The sequence below is a fragment of the Dermacentor silvarum genome, chromosome 4 (genome assembly GCF_013339745.2).
Source record: "Dermacentor silvarum isolate Dsil-2018 chromosome 4, BIME_Dsil_1.4, whole genome shotgun sequence".
NCBI classification, from domain to species: domain Eukaryota; kingdom Metazoa; phylum Arthropoda; class Arachnida; order Ixodida; family Ixodidae; genus Dermacentor; species Dermacentor silvarum.
This window is the reverse complement of record NC_051157.2, coordinates 45,574,001-45,596,632: the sequence shown is the minus strand read 5'-3', so window position 1 is coordinate 45,596,632 and position 22,632 is coordinate 45,574,001. Positions and strand designations below refer to the sequence as shown.

Here is a 22,632-nt window from a genome sequence, read left to right as displayed (position 1 = left end):
ATCGAGACCGATCTGGATCAGAATGTTCGACCGCGATTGGCTCCCTTCCGCAGATTGAGCAAAGAAGCCAATCGCGACCAAGAAATTCGACCCAGATCGGCCTCGATCACGATAAAAAGTGCGCCGTGTGGCCCCCGTATTAGGCAGTGGAATGAAGTCGTGTTTGAAAGAATAACAAATGTAGCCTCTGCTACTACATACGAGAAAATATTGCATCGAAGAGCTGACAATTCTCGCAACCTACTTGGGACATGTGCCGAAAAAAGTTTACCAAAATGCGTTATTTTACTGATGTGTGCATTGGTTCACATTAGACTGAAATGCCAAGTCCTCAGGTGATGCAGGAAACCGGCAAAACGTTAACATATCACATCGGCAGTGGTCTCGCGGAGTGCTGTGTTGTGGACACACTATACTCCTCAAAATCGTTATTTTCCGCTGGTTGTTTGTGCACCCATAAACTGCACAGTGCTGGCCTGTAGCCTTTTGATGAGTATATATGCCATTATTTACGAGCGTAAGTCATTCGTGACAAAAATAAACGGAAACATCGAAGGAAAGCTACCACTCCGCAATGCAAGCACAAGGCAAGCTCACAGTCCAGACCGAACAGGCAACACTGACACATACTCTCCACGCCAGACCGTCGGAAGCGCCCTCGTGAAAACGTCTATAGGAATCGGTATAGAACACGAAAGTGAAACGTGTCTTCACAGAAGTAGTGTAATGTTTATTGCACATTGATATATAATGTCTATTGGTGTTTTGTGGCTAAAGCACCCTTAGGCGTTGATGCACCCACGCTGACGCCTGGTGGCACGTCTCCTCCATCACGACTACCAACGTCGATGACCATGAGCAACCGTCGTGCATATGGAAGCTGCACTACGCTGCACACGCTAGCACAACGCGAAAGACGAAGCACGTAACTGACACACTAATACAACGCGCAAGACAAAGCACGTAACTGAATCGTCACCGAGTCAAATCAGCGCGTACAGCGCGTCGTAATTGCAGCCTTCGCGATCAACTTCAGAAACATTTTCAGAGCTAATTGCGGAGGCCACGCTCCGCTGTGCTGAGTACGGTGAACGCCACCTAGTAGTGCTTCTGCGAGAACGCGTTGGTAGTGCTTCTTGATGCCAGCGTCCCTTCGAATGCTGGCATCGAGGCGTCGCAGTGCTGAGACCACCGAAGCGTTCACCTGTCGGTGCGCGTTAGTGTCATAATGCAGTACTTCTCTTTTCTGCTCGTAGGCGGCGGCACCGCCCCGAGCAAGAGCGCGGGTACACGGAGGAGTGTTAGATATATAAGGCGCGTCTGTGTAGCTCTCTGCAAATGCGTTTGTGGCGCAATGGGTTAAACGCTCGGCGATCTATCGTCGCGGACCGAGAGGTCGTGGGTTCGATTTCCAAATTTTGAATGTTTGTGGAACTTTTTCTTCTGGTTTCTTTCTTTGTATTATGTTCGTGTATGTTCGTGTGACGTATTTCCGTGACGGAAATACGTCAGTGAAGTCTTGGTGGACCCCGGCATAAAACACTTTCGTGTTAAAAAATTCATAAATCGCGAGACTCTGAGCGTTTCACCATAGAGATTTCATTGGCCTTACACGTATGACGTAATCCGATATTTGCTTTATTGAAACAAATTGTGCATTCCGATGTATTTCGCTAAGTAGTGCGTTAGAGGGCATGAAAGGAGCGCATCATAAAACAGTGAATACAATATACTCTCGACACACTGCTGAAGGACACCATACGGGCACAAATAAAATTAAAGGAGATTTGGGCTGCACGTTTCTAAAAAGCCAAGTCGCATATGCCCACCTAGATATTACAACGTATACATATAATGCAAATAATTAAGAAGGTGAACGTATAGAAGAAGATCAACGTATCAAATTGTATAATGTACAGCGCGTTGCACTGAATTAGGGGGGGAGGCCTCGGATCTCCGACTTCATTGTACACGTACAGCTGTTGCTCTGTTCAGCTATGCACTCGCTTTTCTCAGAGCATTTATTGACTACGCGTAATTGAATGCAGCCAGAACATATCCTGCCGGTGGGCAGCGAACAGGCGCGGTTCACGCAGGCCGCGGGGCCCGGTCTTCGTCGCACTGCTTGTGGTCGTCGCCGCGCTGCGAGGCAGCGACCGACCCTGAGCAGTCGAAATTGCTTGAGTCCGGCAGGAAGGATTGCTCGGAGCCGGTGTCCTCGAACGAATAGAAAGGCGACATCAGCGGAGTCGGGGTCTCGTGCCTACCGCTGCCGCCGCCTGGTCGGTCCGGGACGGCGCCTTCCGCGCCAGCGTCCTTGTCGGCACCAGGGCGAGCCAGCGCAGGCGCCAGCCGGCCAGAGCCGCCGAGCCTCATCATCTTGCGGGCTGTGCCGCACGCGACTTCGGCACCTTCGATGCCGGGGCTCGCCGGCGGTGCCTGCAGGCGCGAGCCCGACAAGGAGCGGCAGAGGCTCGAGCGGCGCCTCGCCTTGCGCCACTGCGAAGGCGCCTCCGGCTCGGAGCCCGCCGTCGCGTCTGCGGCGTCGTACGTGAACGACTCCGGTGGCGGCTCCAGGGGCACCACGGTGGTGAGCGAGTCGTCGAACGAGACGGCCCGCATCGACGAAGTCGTCCTTGCAGGGCTTGGAACGTCTCCGGGCGCAATGGGCTCCATAGGGGCGGCCACTCGGGGCGGCGGCTGCAAGATGGCGTTGTAGATGGACTCGAAGCTGGGTTCGTCCAGGGCCGTGGCCAACAGAAGCTGTCGGCTCCTGTGGTCAGCTCTGATCGCCGCTCTGCCTTGCGGCGAGGCAGTGCCGACGGCCTGCTGCCCCGGATGCACGCTCCGGATCACGCCACCTGGAAGGCGAATGGCTACGGAGCAATCGGACAGAAAGAGGACGTGTTGCGACGGCAGTGGCGCGGCGAAATGAACCGTCGGCTCCGTCGCCCTGGCCACTGCTGCCTCAGCGGCCCCCCTTTTCGCACCCGAACTTTCTTGCTCCAGTCGGCGCTCGTGGTTTGCGGCCTTGGCTGCTGACGTGGTGAGGCTCGGGCGCTGGGGCTTCCGGAGAGCATCCGAGCATTTACCTCCTGCCACCGCTTCAGCAAGAGACGGCTCTCGCGAAATCCCGACTGCAGCTGCCGTCGAACGTGTCTTCTCGGACACCGGCTCATCGGCACCGGATTTGTGGCTGGTGTTCAAATCCGGCGCCCGCTTGTCCTCGGGCTGAGTTTCCAGCACTACACCTTGGCGCTCTGCTCCGCCCTCGGCAGGCGTAGCCGCGGCCGAGGAAAGTGCTCTCAGCGAGGACGCGTCGGCAGCCTTAGAAAAGTCGACTACAATAAAGTTCCCTAGGCCAACCTCCGGGTGCTGCAGCAAGATCAAGTCGCTGAGCTTGAGCGGCTGCTCGAAATTGTTATCGTCAGACGCCAGCGTGTCGGCGTCCCTTCCCGAGGAAACGGTGCTCCTACGGAGCAAGAGCTCCAGTGTGGACTCGCAGCTTTCCCGAGTCAGCTCGCCGGACGTACTCATGCTGTACGGAGCTTCGCGGGCCACCGGAGAAGCCGTCGTATCGGGCTGCACATGGTCCTCGATCTTGAAGAGCACGTACTGCGTCTCGTCGAAGGTGGTCGCCGACTTGGCCATGGGACGATGCCCCGCGTGCTGACGCAGGTAGTGCTTGTTGCCCAGCATGACTACCTTCTTGACGTCCTCCGTCCATGGACGGTCCGTGGCCACGCGAGGGCCGACGTCGCGTCTCCGAGTCTTCCTGAGCTGGGGACAGCCAGAACGACCCGCTGGCTCCGGCAGTAGCTGCGCCTGAACGCCACACTCCGTCAACGATGACGCGGGTTGCCGCGAGCTCTCAGTCTGCACCGCCGACGAGGACGTCAGCCGGGGCAGCGGCATGCCTAGCACGACGCCGCCGTCGCCCGTCTCGTGGGTCGCTGCCGCCACGCTGTGCTCCAGCCTTGGAAGGTCGGCCAGGTCGGTTAGGCGGTGCACCGCGTTGCAGCTGGAGTTGGAGGAGACGAACGAAAGCGACATGGATTCGGACGGTGGCACCGAGCCTTCGTCCGAGTCGCAGAATTTGAGCTGCGCCCTCGGTGTCTCCTTGGACGCCTCGTCGCTTTCGATCGAAGTCGTCGTCGTCACTACCTTGGACGAAACCGGGACCTTGCCGGCTGGCGTGGCTGCAGTGGATGCGACGCGGCCCGACATATCGGCCACGTCTCCGCTCGCGACGGTTATCCCGGAGTCCGTCCCGGAGGTTCCTTTTGACGAACCCTCGATGGCTGCTTCATCGAGGTTCTCGTCATTCATGGCCGACTGGGTCGAGCTTTGTGGAGCGCTGGTTGAAGAGGATTTGTCGAGCGCTCTTTCGGGGCCCTGAACGCCAGCTGAGAGAGAAAAAAAAAAACACGAATTCGCAAGGAACATTTTCATCCGGTTGAAATAAAAGACGCGAACGCGAATACTTTCTGTCGTGTGCGAAACATTAAACGGCCGACAAATTAAAGGGTCGGAAATGTTTTTCTATCAAGTCACAGTTTCTATGCGATTTCTAGACCGCACATGGATTGGTGGCATGGTTCAGGCTGAGTTCAGACTCGAGCACATATTGTGCAGAAATAATTTCGATATGTATATAGTTGACTTCAACTTACTTGTCGCGTCGTCTTTGAACATGCTGGTCATCTCGCTCTCCATGCTGGCGAGGACTTCCGCGAACGGCCTCTCGGCGAAGTGTACCGGAGGCTGTAGCTGCTTCGCCATGTACTCCTGGTACGGCTTTTGCGCTGAAAGCGACGGTGTAGTCTCTGACGGAGTGGAGGACGCCGAGGGTTTCTTTCGGAGCACGCTTCGGATACCACCGACGTCCGAGAAAGTCAGCGAAATGTCCCTAGCTCCACTGGTATTTCCGACCAGTTCGGTCAGCCCTAATGATGCCCCACTCTTAGGCGGCCTTTGTGCAGCGTAAGCGGCCCCAATAGGGACCCAGCCGCGACAGTCTTGAGGCACGCTTACTGGTATCGGCTCTGGGGTTCTCCCGCCTATCCTGTCACTGCCGTACTTTGCATCGTCGGCGCTGCTCTCTCTGACTGTCGTCTGCAGGGACGACTGCTCTGCAGGCGTGACCTCTTCTTGTGACTTCATTTTACTGATCGTGCTTTCTGTGGTCTGGTTCAGAGAAGGCCGATCAGCCTCTAAGGGTGTCTTTTGCTTCTCGTTATCGAGCTCTTTACCAGACGCTGCTTCTATCAGCTCTGGTGTCTCCGGCTCTGCTGTCTTGCGCACAACTTCCTCCATGCTAAGCAGTTTTTGCTTAATGGTCGGCTCCTGCGAAAGTTCCGCCATGCTGTCGTCAGGCTGGACTGGCAAAGCAGATTTCTGAGTTACTGACTTCTGATTAACTTTGCCGGTAATGACGTTAGCGAACTGCTGAAAGCAGGTTCCCACAGAACTCACTTCGGCGGGTTCTGTGATCACCGAGCCCTTTTTCATCGCGCCGTAGGCGCTGCGAGAGCGTTTCGCCCTGTCCCGCTTGCGCTTGAGCGGCCGCTGAGCAGAGCTGATCGCGCTGTCTTCGGATGACGAAGTATGCTCCAAGTTGTCGTGTTTTCTTATGAGCCTAGAAAGTAGGCGAGCCAATTCACCGACTTCTTCGATGTTGAGGTGGTCACTTTGCTTCTGCTGCATTTTCCCCGCGCCAGCGTCGACAAGCTCGTCTTCCAGCCTTTCTTTTTGAGTGGTTGTCTTACAGCCAGCGATTTCCGGTGAGCTCACACAAGCATTCGTACCCATGGGAACAGTCAGCCCGGGACGCTTGTTGATGATGCTGTTTTCTGAAAGTGGTTTTGCAGCATCTAACTCGGTCAGTACGCTAGCAGTGTTCGGTTCCGGATACTGCATTTGCACTTTGTCTCCCTTTTTATCGAAATGCGTGCTGGCAGGGAAAACTGCGATTGGTATCCGACTTTGCCGAGTCACGTTGATCTCGACCTTGTCGGCTTGAGCAGCGGGTGCAGGTAAGACTGTGTTCGTTTTGTTTGGTTCTGTTCTGCCATCATTGCCGGAACTTGTTAAAACAGGTGGCGAGGATGCGCGCCTCCTCTTCGCGTTGTGCGCGCCCGCGTTCAACGAGCTTTTGTCCGGCATTGCGCTGAAGTGGCCTTTCTTATCGGCTAACTGTAATGGAGGCTGGGCTTCTGCAGTGCCATGATCCCGGTCCAGCTGCGAGGTATTGTCAGCTCCCGCAGCTTTTTCGATCGCCTTCGCCGGTCCTGATTCCCGGTGCTCGATGTCAGCAATCTGCTTTTTTGCTGCTTTGGTTGACACGGTGAACCCGTGAACAGGAACACTGGTGCCGAATGTCACTCCTGGGTGAATGAATGACTCATTAAAGCGTCATACGTTAAGAAAGTGCTCACCTGACTCAATATTCTACAGTTGAATACATGTGCGATAACTATACTGCAACGTGTCTTATAGGTACACATGTACAAAATGGGGTATGTCTTTAGGCGGGGAGAAAAATGCACACAATGTGGCCAGCCGAGTGTTGTATGCTTATTGCAGTGCGCATACGTGCACTCGTGTCTATATGAGGAGCCACTTACAACTGAAACCCGGTCACTGTCTAGAAAACAGCCAAAATGACTATGCGGCTCTGTGCGAAAAGAGGCAAGCAAATGTAACAAGTCATTTTGACTCTGGCAAGTAAAAGTTGGCAGCAAACGAAAGCAGAGCTCGGATATTGCGGTGTTGGCATACACAGGGAAGCGCAGCAATAAGCATGGCTAGAGACGCTATAGCTAAGTATACCTTTCGCCTGCGAACTCATCCGACTCGGACAATGCTAAAAATTATGGCAGAACCCATCTCACGATGACTGTCAACGGTAATGCGATTAGCATTCAAGCAATGTGGCGGCACACAGTATTGCTGAACTAACGTTTTTGTTTTAATATCTGCGATGGTCCTTCTGAGACTTTCCTTGCTTCGGCTATATATACGATATACACTATCCTGGTATCAGCCCACATTGCTGTGGCACTGGCTTGCCAAAATCGCCACTGAGCATGACGAATGTATGTCGACGACGCAGTGCCGACGATACGGAATGATGAAGACAGAATTACGTCGATGGAAATGCAAAGGAGGTATGACAACGACGGCTTGACGACAACGAGATGACGATTCTCAAATGACGACGATGGTACAACGAGGACAGCGTGACGACGCCCGCGGCATGAAGACAATGGATTGACGAAGACGGTATGATGACAACCAGATGACAAAAGTGGAACGGATAACGATGGCACCCACCACGACGGAATGATGGTACGACAACCAAGGGGGCCGGCATCGGGCATGGAATGAACAAGGCGGCATCCCAGTCATAAGCGTGACGACAGTGCCATGACGATCGACGAATGTATGATGACGATGGCCTGACAACGACGGCACGACGAGAGTCGAACGACAAATCTGAAATGACAGCGATGCAACGACTACGGCGGCATCACGACTATGAGCACATACCTTGTGGCCCGAGCTATTAGACAACTTAAACCACTTGATTAGTGTTGTAGGCGTGACGACTACAGCACGACGAGAGTCAAATGACGACGATGGAATGACCATGACGGCACCCCGACCATGATCACAAACCCAGTCGCCCTAGCTGGAAGACAACTTGGGTTGCTGATAGATAGATAGATAGATAGATAGATAGATAGATAGATAGATAGATAGATAGATAGATAGATAGATAGATAGATAGATAGATAGATAGATAGATAGATAGATAGATAGATAGATAGATAGATAGATAGATAGATAGATAGATAGATAGATAGATAGATAGATAGATAGATAGATAGATAGATAGATAGATAGATAGATAGATAGATAGATAGATAGATAGGCATTGAATGATACCTGGATTGCGCCCGGTTCCTCTGCCTCCAGCTGATATGCGGCCGTGCACACTAGCCCTACGAGATTCTGTTAGGACCGCTTCCATGTTGGTCTTAGCAAATAAGCCAAAGCCAGCCTCTTCGTATTCGCAAGAACCGCGCTTTCAGCAATGACAGAAATATCTCACCAGTAGTCGGCGGTTCGGCGTCTCGCTGCGCCTTGGCGACCGTCGCCGCCTTCTGTGGAGCAGCTTCCGCCGGAGTGCCTTGAGCGACGTCGCACTGAACGGCACCAGCAGTGACACGCGTTGGTTCGGCGGACGCCGAACGCATCGCCGACGTCATTCCACAGAGGTCGTCGCTGAACCGAGCCTTGAGACTGAGCCGGCGCTTGAGGTCCTTCATGAATGAGTCGTCCGTGGACTCCGACGGAGGAAGCTCTCGCCTCCGCAGCGACACTATGGGCGGGGGGCTTGGGGCCGTTCCGAGGGATCTGGGAAGCCACAGCACAGCAGGATACGCCAGAGGGCCTTAGACCCTTTCTTGTGCTGTTTTAGTATACATACCTCATCCAAGCGTTTGTCTACGCGCTCGCCTATGCTCAGTGCCGGTCGAGAGATCTGATGCGCAGCAAATGGCATTAACAAAGCGAAGTAAATTCTGCGCGACGCTAGCTTCCAGTGCATATATCACTGAGCTGGACCTTAAAGAAGGTATGGGGCTTCCCGTCCAATAATGACACTATGGCTACACACTTTGCATCTCTATATCGCAGCTAACGACATATCCCTTGCGCGGTAGTGTGAAGAACCTAGTATACGTAGCCTTCTTATATATATATATATATATATATATATATATATATATATATATATATATATATATATATATATATACATACTTCAGGACTGACTACGTTTAGCGTACCTACCTTCGTTTGTGCGTTTCGATGGTCACCACGACCTGCTGCTTGTCGAGGACCCTTTGCATCTGCTCGTCCTTGGGCCGAAGCGTGTGCATTGGGGATGAGCAGCTGCAGTCGGGTTCGTTGTAGCCGAGCTCGACACCTAAAAAATGAAGTCATAATCTGGTGAGTAGATGCATTCCTCGCAGGCACACACTGGATAGATTCCGGATCACTGTAGCATTCTTTTAGGATAAATGTGCTGCGCTACAGAAGCATAAAGTTCGATTTATAATTAGAGCCTGCCTGGTTTCTGAGGTTATTGTGTGAGTTGTTCTCTGTTATGTGTTCTTTTTTAGCGTGGGCCGGCCTTCTTTTATTGTTTGCACCTTTAATATTTCAGCCTGAGAAGATTTAGCATAAAATGCATGCGCTGTCGATGTTTTATTTCATGACAATTGTCTAAGGGCTGTCACTCTCAATATTCCGATGAATAAATTTGTAAAGAATGCAAGACAAAGTGTGAGCAACTTTAGCGGTAAAATATATTTGGAGGGCCTGCGTGGTTGGTGATGATTTTCTCGGGTGCGGGCGGCAATGCCGACGCCGACACCGGATTTTCTGCGACACGGGGCCCTAAACGCTATCGCGTTAAAAATAGAATCACGAAGTTTACAAATTAATAGATCTGCAACAAGAACAGCTATCGCGGTACTGTAAACGGCATCCATTAGATCATCCAAAGCGGACAAATTCTACATGTTAAATAATATCTTCATATTATATATAATAATTTGATAGTATATATTATAATAATACATACATGCGTACGCACGCATGTCTGTGTGTCGCGTATTTGAGTGCCTTGTATGGACGAAAAGATCGAAAAAGAGGACAGGTTGAGCGTTTGCTTACCTTGTAATGAATGTTTACGTCTAAGAATCCAAGTTGTTATCTTACGGAAAAGCGCAGGGGGGGGGGGGGGGGGGATTAAGACGACTTGGCACGGCTATTGGGTCGATCGGTATCTGTATGCATCTATATGCATCCGCCTGATTTGGTGTTTGTATTTCGACGTAGCTTATGAACGGTGCCGTCCATAAATATAAAAATTGCCCGATAATTATTTTTTGCGGCACACAAACATAAATATTGCATGAGATTACACATTGCATATGGAATGAAAATAAACTGAGTTGCTGTACGCTCGTTATATGTAGAACTTGGTTAACCGCCCGCTTCACTAAAAAATTGGAGTACGTTTAAGCTTCGCCTTTAAGAGTGGAACGCGATAGCGTTATCGGGCCCCGTTCGCATCGTATTTTTCTTTTAGTATGCTTCACTGCATACCAGAACGTGGGAAAGCCTGCTTACAAAGACCAAGCATACTTCACTTTTAAAGAGAAATGCATTGCTGGGAAGACGTTTTTCCAGGGGCAATATAAGTCGTCTTATACTAAAATGTGAGGGTCCTAGCACCTTTTTTATTACTTTATTAATTGCTTGCTATTGCCCCGACGGGCGCGCGTGTCCAAAACGCATTAAGCAGGCGAAGTCCCAATTCGACCTGCCGAGGCTGCGACGCCATCTGGATAGCATTTTCGCAAGTAAACTACCCGAGCGCGCCGTTTTTGGTATGGTAGAAATGCTAGAAAAGGGGTTTGTGTTTTCCTCGTAACGGAATTATGTTTTCTCGTACATTCAAATTACAATCCGACGATACCATGTCTGTAGGTTGTGGTTAAGTCGTATACTTTACCATTTTTATGACGGATTTCACTGTGAGAAATTCAATTTTTGTTCACCAAAACCTTAGACCACGTGGAGGGCCTGCGCGGTCGGGGTGGTTCGGGATGATTTTCTCCGCCATGGACGCAGACATCCACGCCGACGCCAGATTTTCTGCGACACGGGGCCCTTAACGCTATCGCGTTAACACTTCGCTTCGCATGTATTCCAACATGTCCGTTGAATGTGCATTTCTTTTATTTATGGACGATTAACTGTAGTCCGAAGCATATATGTGCACTGCGACGTCACGGGGAGCTCGTGCGAAAACATGAAAGTGGTGTCGGCACCCGCTTTCTACTTTCGCGTCCTTTCTATCTTCCCCAGCCTCCGCGCTCACGCTACGAGACTGACAACCCTAAACGCTATTCCAAAACTGCGACCCCGCCACTTAAGAGTGAAATTTTAGGGAATTGTATATCAACGAACGCACACCATTTGCGAAATACTGGATATGCACGCTGGTGATGGTGACGCGATCTTGAAACGCTGGATTCGACTATGGCACACAAGACAAATTTCGATGGCTATGTTCTACATAGCAGATCGTGTAAACGCGTCGGCCGGACAATGATCACTAACCTATACGGAAATACATTGTGGCACAACAGGGCGTAGTGCGGTGCTGCTATCAGCAATGGTATACCTTATAGTGTTACAGAATATGGCTAGCCATATACAGGGACACCTGCCGGCGCTCCGGTATATAAACGAGAACGGTACATGACAAATCGGGTGTGCGTATGATTGGCGAATGTCATGTCCTTGAGCTTCACGTCGTCGATAAATTCGGCCTCACTCTGCGATTTCCTATGGCCTCCTGGTTAACTCACATGGTATAGCAACCGCGCACCGAAAGGCGCTGGTGCTGTGCCCGGACAAAGGCGAATTTTTCTTAGTATTCTCTGGGGAATCCGTATGGGTTTCCTTAGTAGCTTCATGGTACTCTCTGTTGGATGAGAATTTTTTTTTCGTGGATCGGTAATAGTATACGGAAAGGTTATTTCGGCGTCCCACAACGCTCTATATGTGCAAAGCGTCGCGTAAGAGCAAAGGCCTACCTGTCCTTCGCTCGGCCAGGATGGGCAGGTGTCGTCCCCCCTTGCATGTCCGGTACCGCGGCGTGGCAAGCGGGTCTCTTTCCGGCTTGTCGGCGACGGAGCTGCCGCTGGAGTGCAGCTGCTCGTCGTCCTCGGAAGAGGAAACTTCGGCCTCTTGCACCGTCGGCAAACCCGCGATCTGCAACCACCCAGCTGACGAGTGCGCTCAAGTGCTATGTTCCGCGAAGTCTGGCCATCCAGAAGATGTGACACAACAATGTATAAAGTTCCGTGGCGATGTAGCGGTAAATGCGCGCACCTCCTTGAGGTCCCGGATCCATGATTTAAACCGCGTTCACCACAAGTGTGTGCGTGAGTGTCGTAATGGTTTCAGTGTCGGTATCAGATTCTGTGCTGGAGGGCCTGTGTTCAAATCGTGCCGTCGGACAATTTTAATAATGGTTGTTTAATTATGTATATTTCATATATTACTTATAATTCGTATTTATAACGCAGTACTTTCTTAAAAATGATCACTTTGCAATGTCAAGAAGCCATTTAAAGCCAGAAGGACGAAGTTTATAGGCAAATCCATGTACTATACCCATCATTCCCAAACTGGCTGAACTGCCCTTCTTGCGGCTCAGTAGACACTATAGCGCCACAGGTCTATCCAGTAATATTAGGAAACTTTATGGATGTGCCTCACTCACAAGCAACAATTGAAATATGTGCCGTAAAGTGATTAATTAAAAAGCTAATTAGTGTATTTACGTTGATTATTCGATTACGCATTTCGATTTCTCGTAGAAGTAATGACCGCCTCATCGAGTAATTTAGTTTACGGGTTCGAATTGTGCACACCTTGCGACCCTTGGCAGCACTGATGTAACGGGGCGGATGACGAGGTGGCAACGACGGCTCCCGCAAGTGCGAGCCACGCTGGACAACGCGCGCCTGTCTCCTCGACTCCCCGTGGGCCTCGCTGCCTTCATCGTCCCCCGCCGAGTATACCTCCTCGTTGTCGACGTCCGGCCAGGGCGCGTCCTTGGCCAGAATGCACGTCGTCGAAGACGTGGTCGAGGCGTCTGCGTTGCGCTTCCGTTTGCGCTTCGAGCGGCGGCTGCTGCTGCTGCTGTTGTTGGAGCTGCTGCCGCTGGAACTGCCACGCTCGCGCACCATCCTGCATGCGTCGCGAACGCATATACTTTCGGTTTCGCACCTTCGGAGTAGCAGCTATAGCTTTACAGGGCAAGCACGTGTCCCGCCTTCAACGCGCCTGCCAACACTATTGTTTTGCAGTAGACCACTCTTTTATAAATAGATTTTGTTTACGCGTTGTCGAGACCAGAGGCTTGATAGACATTCGAAGGCATCGAATAACACGAAACCCATCGTCGCAAGAAATGTGACGCGAATGGAGCAAAGATGCAGTGCATCCGTGGTGCAGTTTGAACGAGTGTAATCGCCGACTATACAGCGCGCGCATTTGAAATACATAAGCTAAATGAAGCAATGGAGGCAGGGGCTGCCTGTGACGAAACAACACGAAATGGGTCCGGAAGCTCCGAGATCTTTATTCGTTCAGAACACCGCCGTGTCCTATATATAGGCAGATGAAGTTTGCACATCTAGAACTTAAAAAAAAAAAAAAAACGTAGCTTAGCTCGCAGAGTTTTCAAGCACAACTGTAGCTTGGTGTATGAATAGAGGGCATATAGCATGAAGGCCGGGTGCTATATGTGAATTGGCGACCTTGAAAAAGTCCCAGGGTTGCCCGAGTTCAATCTGTTAAGGTCGGCCACAAAAACCTGCAAAACGCGAAACTCGTGGCGACTGTAGCAGCTTTCGCGGCGACGTAAAATAGCTTGTTTAGCTCACCCGTACATCTGACGTCTCGCTCAAAGGCACACGTATACAGTCGGCGTCACCTGTGTGTGTAGGGTGCGGGAACAGCGGCTGCCGGGGCGCTCCGGAGGCAGCCAGCGACGTCTAACGCTATAGTTGCTGGGTCCGACGTCTAGCGGTAGCTGCTGGGCACGTTTGGGCCCAGCAACTACCGTTAGACGTCGCTGTTTGGGCCCAGCAACTACCGTTAGACGTCGCTGTAGGCTGACGCCGACTAAAGCCCCTTAACGCCGACTATACACCGTGGTTGTGCGGTGCAGCGGAATTATAGGCGGGCTTGCTGGTTTCGTTTCATCTATAGCGTAAACTGCAAATGCAAGTTACCTTAACTACTCATTAGCGAGCACGCGAGCAAGCATAAGTAAGCTTCGACAAACTGTTTGGATCATCTGAATAGTGAACTCTGTGTGGAAACCGCAGACATGCTGAATTTCATGCTTACTTTTGATACGCATATCCAGCAACAAGGAGCAGCAAAGCCAAGGCCAGCATCACGCTAAGGGCGATGGTAAAGATGTCGCCTCCTTGACTCGAAGCTGTAATGATATGTGCGCAGTTGCAGTGCAATACTCAAAACACCTCGAAGTGAAAATCAACAAGCACACGCTATAGTATAAGGCAATCGTTAAAAGACGCGAAATGGTCCAAAAATGAAACGCGATCACCTTCCCCACGCATGCCATGTCGCACTGTGGTTGGCGGGTCATCGACTATATGCGGTGGATAATGCTATTCAGATTACGTCATACCGGGTTCAAAATGTTCGGCTTTTAGCCAAGGTACGTCATGAAACATCCACCGGAAATTTTTGCAAATCCGATTAAAATCGATAAAATACTTTGTCACATGCCGGACCATGCAGTTGCACCATGACTCCCCCTTAATACAATATCGTCGTCTTTGGAAGCTTCAACGCTGATGATAATCCGATGGTATAAAGATGGATGCGTCGACCACCCTGGCCTATAGCTCGCGGCGCGAAAATCCTTGAAGGACACTCACGCAGCAGGCAGTGTCTCGCTGGTGTCAACTCGAACGGGTGCGAGCAGTTGCAGAAGGAGTTGATGCACAGCACGTTCGGGTTGCCGAAGCTGCACTCCTGGTTGCTGACGCACGCTTCGTTGAGGTTTTTGGCTGCAACGTTCACAAGCGCGCGCATTCAGACAATAGAGTCCTTGCGTTGTTGGGTTTAGTTTCGGGTTTAGTGTCAAGGAAAAGAGAAGTGAATCGCATTGTAAGCGAAAGGCTGACATTTCTTTCGCTACCGCCAAGGCGCAGATTAAATCATCCAGAACGAACGAATTAACTCGCATTTGAGACCAAAAATATCGTAGCCTATAACGTCCGTAAGGGGTGTCACTCTTCGATCAATGCAGTAAAACACTGCCGCAGGCTGGCAGCACAATTTCCTAAATCGTGGGACGTCGGGATTTGTAACATTTGTAAAATCGAGGGCAAGCTCGTTATTTTTACTGTTCTAAAAAATGATCGTCAAAAGATCGGTAAGTGGGCTAAAAATCACTGCTGATTCGCTTTCGAGACGATATACGAGTATACGGTATGAAATCCTTTAGTATATAGAGCACCACCAAGACCCGTATTCTCACCTCGGACGCACTTCTGGACGCCACCCTCATTGATGTAGACGGGTGTCGATGAAGTGCAGGCACACTTTGGCGCGCGGTTCTCGTTGCTGCAAACGCGCATGACACGTACTCTCAGTCAGGAACTGGACTTCGCCGTATCTAAAATATAGTTCACTATTCTCGGGTGGCTGTTTTATTGCGATAGCAATTATATGGGCACTCCAAGCGTATTCCTGCCGTCGGCGTTGTCATCGCCGTCGCCGTGAAGTTCCGTATAAAGTCCAAGGGCGATAAAATCGTCACCGCGCGCCATATCCTGTATGTGTGAGTGAACGCGCACGAGGGACGCGCGCTTTCACGGAGAGCGAACGCACGGAGGAGAGCAATCGTGACGTCTTTCGTCGCGCGAAAGGCCGTGGGGGGATGGGAGGGAGGGGGCGACGTTGTGCTGCGGTACCAACTGCGTACCTTGCGACCGGCGTAAGGGGAACTGGCGACTCAATCTCGCACGCTAAGGAAGAAAGCGGGAAGGCAGCGCGGGAGGGCGGGGGTGCAGCTTCTACATCTGCCAGCAACTGCGTACTTGTACTTTGCGCGGATGCGGGCGGTCGCGCGCACCGTATCTTGAAAGCGATCTGCACACGGCTCCTACCTTCGTATGCGCTGTGATTTCGCCGATCAGTTTTCGTTTCACGTACGCCAGCGTTTTGACAGCGGTTGTCTACGGCCATCCAGTGTGACCTACACATGTTTGCTTGTGCGCGCTGGCATCATGCTTGTTAATTCAGTTAGTAAGCGAATATGTCCAAGTTAATACAGCCGATAAATCTACTATCCTTACTCCGTATAACTATCTACTAATTTGCTATCGCAATTAACGATTGTCCTTTCGAGCGAAACTGCGACTTTTTTAACTTAACATTAGTTCACAGAACAATTATCATAGCTACTATAAATAGCGCTCTGCGCAGCAAATTGATATGAGAAAATATGCGAGCGTCACCTTGCAGAAGTGAAGCGACCGGCCCCTAACGGCCCGCCACAAGGATCGCAGAAATAATATGAACCCGTTTATCTTTAATCGCATTGGCGCGTTCGCGAACCGCAGTGGCTTTCTCGTTCCTGTATAACTGCAGGAACGAGAAAGATTCATGCGTTTCACTCACATTACAACTACAATGATAACCTTCCGGGGTCCAGTAGGAGGCAGTATAACGGCTACTATATTGACGTGCGCCCAGCAGGAATAAAAAAAAAAAAGAAAAACACGCACACACATATCGGCAGTGATCCAGAAGCTATAGCACTCCGCTATGAAAACCTTAGAAATTCGTAGCACCCTTAGCAATCTTTCTTAAAGCCTTCGAATTTCGTCAGTTAAGTCACTCAGAGGCAAAATTTAAAGACGGTTGACACATTCGTCTAAAATATAGGGACAGTGGCGTAGCCAGGAATTTATTTCGGCTATTGGGAGGGACGTGCTCGGTTACGCCCTACCCCACTGGGGTATACGGTGTAGTCCTACCCCAGGTTACGCCCCTGAAAGAGTTGCAGTGGACGCACCTGATGCAGGCGAGACCGAGAAGTGCGTTGCACTGTCCTTCGTGCGAGCAATCCGAACCGAAGCCGAGGGGCAATGCAGTCCCTGGTGTCCCGTTGGACGCGTTGGTGGTGCTCAGTGGTTTAGCAACCAATGTCGCCGCAGTAAAGTCTGTTCGGCGAGCGATAACAAAACAAAAGAGGCATCATCAAAAAGATGTTTCCATAAATTATATTGCAGTGGTTTCATATCATATCGACATTCGTACCACTGGGTCAGTTTCCGCAGTTGCGCGATCGATTCTTGACCACAGCCACATCATTAAAGAGGGCGGAAAGGTAAAAAAAAAAAAAGAAAAAAAGAAAAAAAAACGAATAAAGGCCAACGCTATAGGGCGTCTTAATTATGGTGTACGTTGTGATGTCACGAGGTCAACGCTAATCGGATGATGATGATTATCAATGGATTTTATTGGCGCAAGGGCCAGATTCGGTAAGGTGGCGATGTGGGCTTGTTGGTCGGTCATCATGGTATGGTATTTGGATCCGTGTTTTTTTTTTTTTTTTGCGCTATCTAAATATCATTCCATGCTAATCGGTATTTCTCCAAGCACCTCCCATAGCCATTGAAGAGAATCTAAAACATTAAGTTTTTCCAACAAAGCCCCATGGCTAACTTGAAAGAGATTCCTGTATTCTCAACAATGGCCAAATGTCAGTATGGATCTCAACAATGGCCAAATAGAGTACAAGAACGGCAAGCAGCATCTGCGCGCAAGGTCCATTGCTGCCAGAGGCGTTTTTCGAGCGAACCTGCGACTATTTTTTTTTTTTTTCTTTTTTAAGTGCGAAGCACTTTAGGTGCCCGGGCTGTCAGCGTCTATCGCGTGATCACGCTCAAAAACAAGTGCTCAAAACAGGGTCAAAACAAGTGCAGAATTGACCAAAACCGGTTCAGAATAAACTAATATGATCCAGAATAATTTGAAAGACAGAAATAATCAAGCATTAAGCGCATTAATTAACAGAAATTCGTTAAAATCGCTTCTAACTATCATCAGCAAAGGCTTTGGCTCCATGTGCGTGGTGGTTTGGCTCCATCCCACCAGTTGTTGCTTACTACAGGTGTCAAAACGGATGGATTGCTAAACAAAACATAAACACAGGATAAAACAGGATAAACACAAGGGAAACACCGGCGAATCCCTGCTCCGCACTTCCCCAGCTTTCACGTTGAGTGGAACTGCATTACCGCCGTTTTTCTTTTCTTTTTTTTTCTTTTTTTGCAGTGGCAAGCACACTGCTGTTAAACGGGCCACTGCAGCATCGCAACGTCCTGCTTTGTTTCCCATAACTTTTTGCCGATTAGCCTATCGACCATGTTAAGCTCCTGGCCTGCTAAGGCGAACGTTTAGTATGCGTTGGATGAGGTAGAGCCAACCTGAACCACTCAATTGTAGCCAGAGGAAGTTAATCATCTTAGCTTGGTTTGAAGATTAGCCCTGAACGTACCGTCATGCACTAAGAAGCTGCACCGTCATAGGAAGTATTCGAGCAACGCATGATCACGTGCACCAACCCCGCGCTTTCTTTAAATCGTCTCTACACCGCAAATTTACCGGCAAGTTCACGTGTCAGGCTAAGGGAGCATGATCAGGGCATGCACGCATGGATTCGGGTCCTTTTCATGCACATCTAAATATGGTTTGTTTCAAAGTAATGTCGCACTGGAGTGAAAGCTATATACGATCGAGTCGTGCTCTGGCGCTCGAGGTATGACAGACGACGCTCAGACTACGGGCTTTAGGGACACGTGCACGTTTGCACAGTCGCGCCACTGAATGGCTGACGCCAGTTTATATTCGTTAATCCTATAGCGTCCCATTAATCCATATCACGGAGTTCAGCGGGCTAATAGGCAGACAAAGCTTCTCAAATTAAGCGTTGTTCATACCTGGATCAGAGCTCTTGGTACTGCTGGGAACGTCGGTGTGATCGTGCATGTCGTGGACGATACCGAAGTGATCTCTGGCACTGGTAAAAAAGTGTAGGCGTTTTTAGGCTGGCTGAGCATCGCGATGTACGGGGCATGCACGTGCACGTATGGCCAGAGAACCTTGTTGTTGTTGTTAGAACGTTTATTAAAATAATCATAAAAAGCTTCCGCCCCCAGGAAGTGGATCCATCAGGGCGGGGAGAGGGTTAAATGAGGAGGTTAGTTCAAATATTATTCATCATTTTTTACTCTTGTAAAAATTGAATTAACGACAGGAATATGAGGCGCCGTTGAAGTGCTCGATAGCTAAAGGTGGCGTCTGTTAAATTCGGAGCCAGGGCCGCAGAAATTGTGTTGTATACTGCTTGGAAACAGAGACTGGGAGGCGGGTTGTAGTATTAGTAAATTACTAACGTATTTCCGCCATTTTGTCGCCTGCTCTGTCTTGTACACCGTTGAGACTATAGCAAGTATGTCAGCAAGAGCAATTTTCAATTTAGCCTGCATTACCATTATTTTCACTTTAGTTCCGAGTGCTATGCTAATTTCGTCCACGCTTCATACGGTGCCGATAAACACTTGCCAGAAAGCACAGGCATGTGCTTTCATTTTCGACAGTGAGGTCACGAGCATAGGTCTATGGTCAATCATCCCGCTCTAGAAGACGCCTGATTTGCGTTCATCGCCTTTTGAAAAGCATCCACGGTTTTCAATAGGAACTTCATTCTACCACTTCACTGCACGAGACGCGTTTGAGAAGTACATAACGAGAGGTATATATATGACAAGTGAGGCTCACTCCATGGCTTCCAGCTGGCCGACCACTAGCTGCAGGAATGCGCAGAAGACCACACCAGTCGAGAAAAGAAGCGACCCTCGAGGCGCCATGCTCGGTTCCACGCTGACGGTATCTGGAAGCTTTCTCGAAGCCCGACGCCCCGGACTCCTTGCGGGAAGAACACCGAACCGTGGCCGCAGATGTAGGCCGAACGAGGCGTCTGTCACGCGGCGCGCTCTGCGCGTGCACTTATGGCTTTCTTTGTCTTCACTTCTCATTCAGAATTTTTTTGTGTACTTTTTTCTTTCTCTTCTGTCATCTGTCAAGCAAGGTGCATGCTGATATCTTTACCATGCTTCCTATAGTCTTCATTCGTGACGCGTTATTAACCTTCGCTATTATTAGTATAACTATCTTTATTCATGCGGTTCAGGCCACCACGCGTATTGAAATGAAAGTCGCAGAATGCGAAACTTATTGGGACTTTAGGATCATCAGATAACAACAACACGTGATTTGGCATGCTTTTCGGGCACGACCTAAGGAATGTGTTATACCATATGATGTCATTACAGTTCAGTCCAATTTGGATGCGCATGTTTCGGTACTCACTTCTTCAGCTGTGTACTGTAGCATTGTGTGCTTACATGTCTCATGCTTACGTGTTTAATACACGTGCATACAGATGTTACCGCGCCAATTGTCCAGTCCACGCTTTCCTTATTTAGCTTTTTTAAGGGTATACTATTTTATTGATCTTATCATGATCACTGCATCGTATCACGATTATCACCAACAATTAAAATTCTAGCTTCAGACCTAATTGCTCTATAGATTAGAGCCCCGGCGCAAAGATATATAAACACATTCAGGTCCATTGTGAAGCTGCAGCTTGTACTGCACCTGTCTTTTCATTTAGTACACTGCGGCAGTATGCCGACGTATCAAATTCAGAAATAAGTTGCACTTATTTAGCAATCAGTTGATAAGTGTAGCCTCAAACATGTCGCCCATGGAATTAATGCACGCCTTTCGATAGCCTGTTGCGCTTTTCTTTCGTGTACGAATGAACTATCAAGTGAAAGGGTGAATAAATTATTGTCAACTGGTTTATTTATTTATTTATTTATTTATTTATTTATTTATTTATTTATTTATTTATTTATTTATTTATTTATTTATTTATTTATTTTCGGCGCCCCTAAGCAACATGTGGCATACGATCGAGAGACGCTGTAGTGGAGGATCCCCCGATTCATTTTGACCACCCCGGCTCCAGCCACATTTTCCTTTTCTTTTTTTTTTTTTGCCTTTTCCCAATAAAGTTTTTACCCGGGGTTCTTTAGTGGTAATAAATTTTATCCATCACAAGAACAGGCGACGTCTTCACCCAAGGCGGGCGGCGTCCTCCGTCCAGGAAACCATGGGCCCTGTCCATGCGCCGCGCCCTGTCCACCAGGCTCGCCTGGTCCTCAGGGTCGGGGCTGACCAGCCTGGGCCTCCCACTGCTCGACGGTTGGTTTCTTGGTGGGATGTACGTCAGTGCCGTCACATTCCCATATACCATGTTGTAGATGGTGTCGGCCACCTTGCATTGCTAGCATTCCTTTTTATAGCTCGTTGGGTATACATTCTGTTTAGGAGCATGGGATCTGGAAAGGAGTTATTCTGAAGTCTCCTGAAGTCGACCGCTATCGTCTCTGCTCAGCCTGGGGTGTGGTGAAGGATATCGTCTTCTGTTCAGTCGGTAGTGCATGAGTATGTCCGAGTGCTCCTTGGGGACGACGTCCGGCCTCCGATAGACAATGTCCGACGGGGTCGCTCGTAGAGTGTGTATACTCGAGCCGCTCGTGCGTCGGGGTCCAGACGACGTGTATTTCCGGTGGGTGCTTGAGCTTCGTAATCATGCCCAGGGCCGACTTTGATATTCGACCCTTTTGAACATTCCTGCACGCAGCTTGAAAGTCCATGAGTATTACGGCTCGTTCTTATACAGTAGGTCGTGGCCACCAGCACGACGGCCACCTCTTCCGCCGAGTCCGTGTCATTTGTCCTGATCGTCGATGCCGTCATCTCTTCTCCCTTACAGTTCACAACGCTGATCGTATACGCGTGTTTCTTTTGGTACTTGGTCACGTCCGTAAAACTCGCGTCGAGGTCGCTGCAGCGGGCTTTCTCAAGTCCCTTAGATCTGGCTTCTCTTCTTCGTCTGTTGTGTTCAGGGTGCATGTTTCCGGGTACCACCGCCACCCTGATAGAGTCCCTCAGACGCAACGGGATCCTCTTAATTCATTTTTTTCGCTACCCTCTAGTCCTTCCACCGTTCCGCGTAATCCAGTCTCCTGAGCGTAGCTCTACCCGCCTCAGTGAGCTTGAGGCGCTCAATTTGGTTCGCCTTGTGCGCTTCCGGAAGCTCCTGCCAGGTATTGTGAATCCCCAGTTGGAGCATCTTCTTCGTCGAAGCGGTATCGAGGACGCCCAGCGCCACCTTGTACGTCCTGCGAATTAGTACGTTCAGTTTTGCTTTTCCGTGTTCGTTATAGCCCCAGGTGAGGGGTGTCATAAGTCACTCTGCCTAACACCAGCGCCTGTATCAGTCTCAGCGTGTCCTGCCGTGTCATGCGTGTCACGCATGCTTCCTGCTCGCCACTCTCCGGACCAGGTGAGCGACCTGCGTGATCGTCTTCCGGAGTTTTTGGACCGTCACGGAGCCCGCCCCATCCTTTCGCAGGACGAGACCGAGGGCTCCCAGATTGTCGACTTTGATTATATCTTGGTTCACTTAAGCGTTATGGCTGGTTCCGGCATCTCGTGCGGAGGTCGGCCCTTCGTTCTTCCTCTCAGTACCAAGAGAACCCGACTTGTGCACCCGACTTCTCTTGTGCGCAAAAGAGTCTGCAGCCTATCAGGCGCTGCGATTGGTTCAAGGAACGGATTCACTCATTTGAGAGAATGAAAGATGGGCGATGCGTGTTACGATGACATGCACGAAAAGAAGCCGCATCTGTGACGAACGCGCAAGGCCCCGTGCCAACAGTGTGCCAAGGCCCGATAATGACGCCGTGTATGTCAGCGTCCTAATCGATGGTTGATTGATGGTAATCGATGGTCTGCATAGGCTGTGCTTCCTTGGAACGCGCCGCAGCTTACTGACTAGGCCTCTGC

At 50.0% G+C, this 22,632-nt stretch overlaps 1 protein-coding gene across 1 annotated transcript; it reads right to left on the bottom strand.

Annotated features, from left to right (window-relative positions):
* Positions 1-1,696: 1,696 nt before the first annotated feature.
* On the bottom strand, positions 1,697-19,684 carry LOC119449945 (uncharacterized). The gene is made up of 12 exons (XM_049666423.1): positions 19,489-19,684; positions 18,648-18,727; positions 16,718-16,865; positions 15,176-15,261; positions 14,571-14,702; positions 14,011-14,104; positions 12,506-12,843; positions 11,682-11,873; positions 8,860-8,995; positions 8,117-8,421; positions 4,674-6,386; positions 1,697-4,406 (listed from the first exon to the last, which is right to left on the bottom strand). Exons 1-12 carry the CDS (start codon positions 19,575-19,577, stop codon positions 2,089-2,091), a joined length of 5,631 nt encoding a protein of 1,876 aa, XP_049522380.1. The 5' UTR covers positions 19,578-19,684; the 3' UTR covers positions 1,697-2,088.
* Between the last annotated feature and the right edge of the window lie 2,948 nt (positions 19,685-22,632).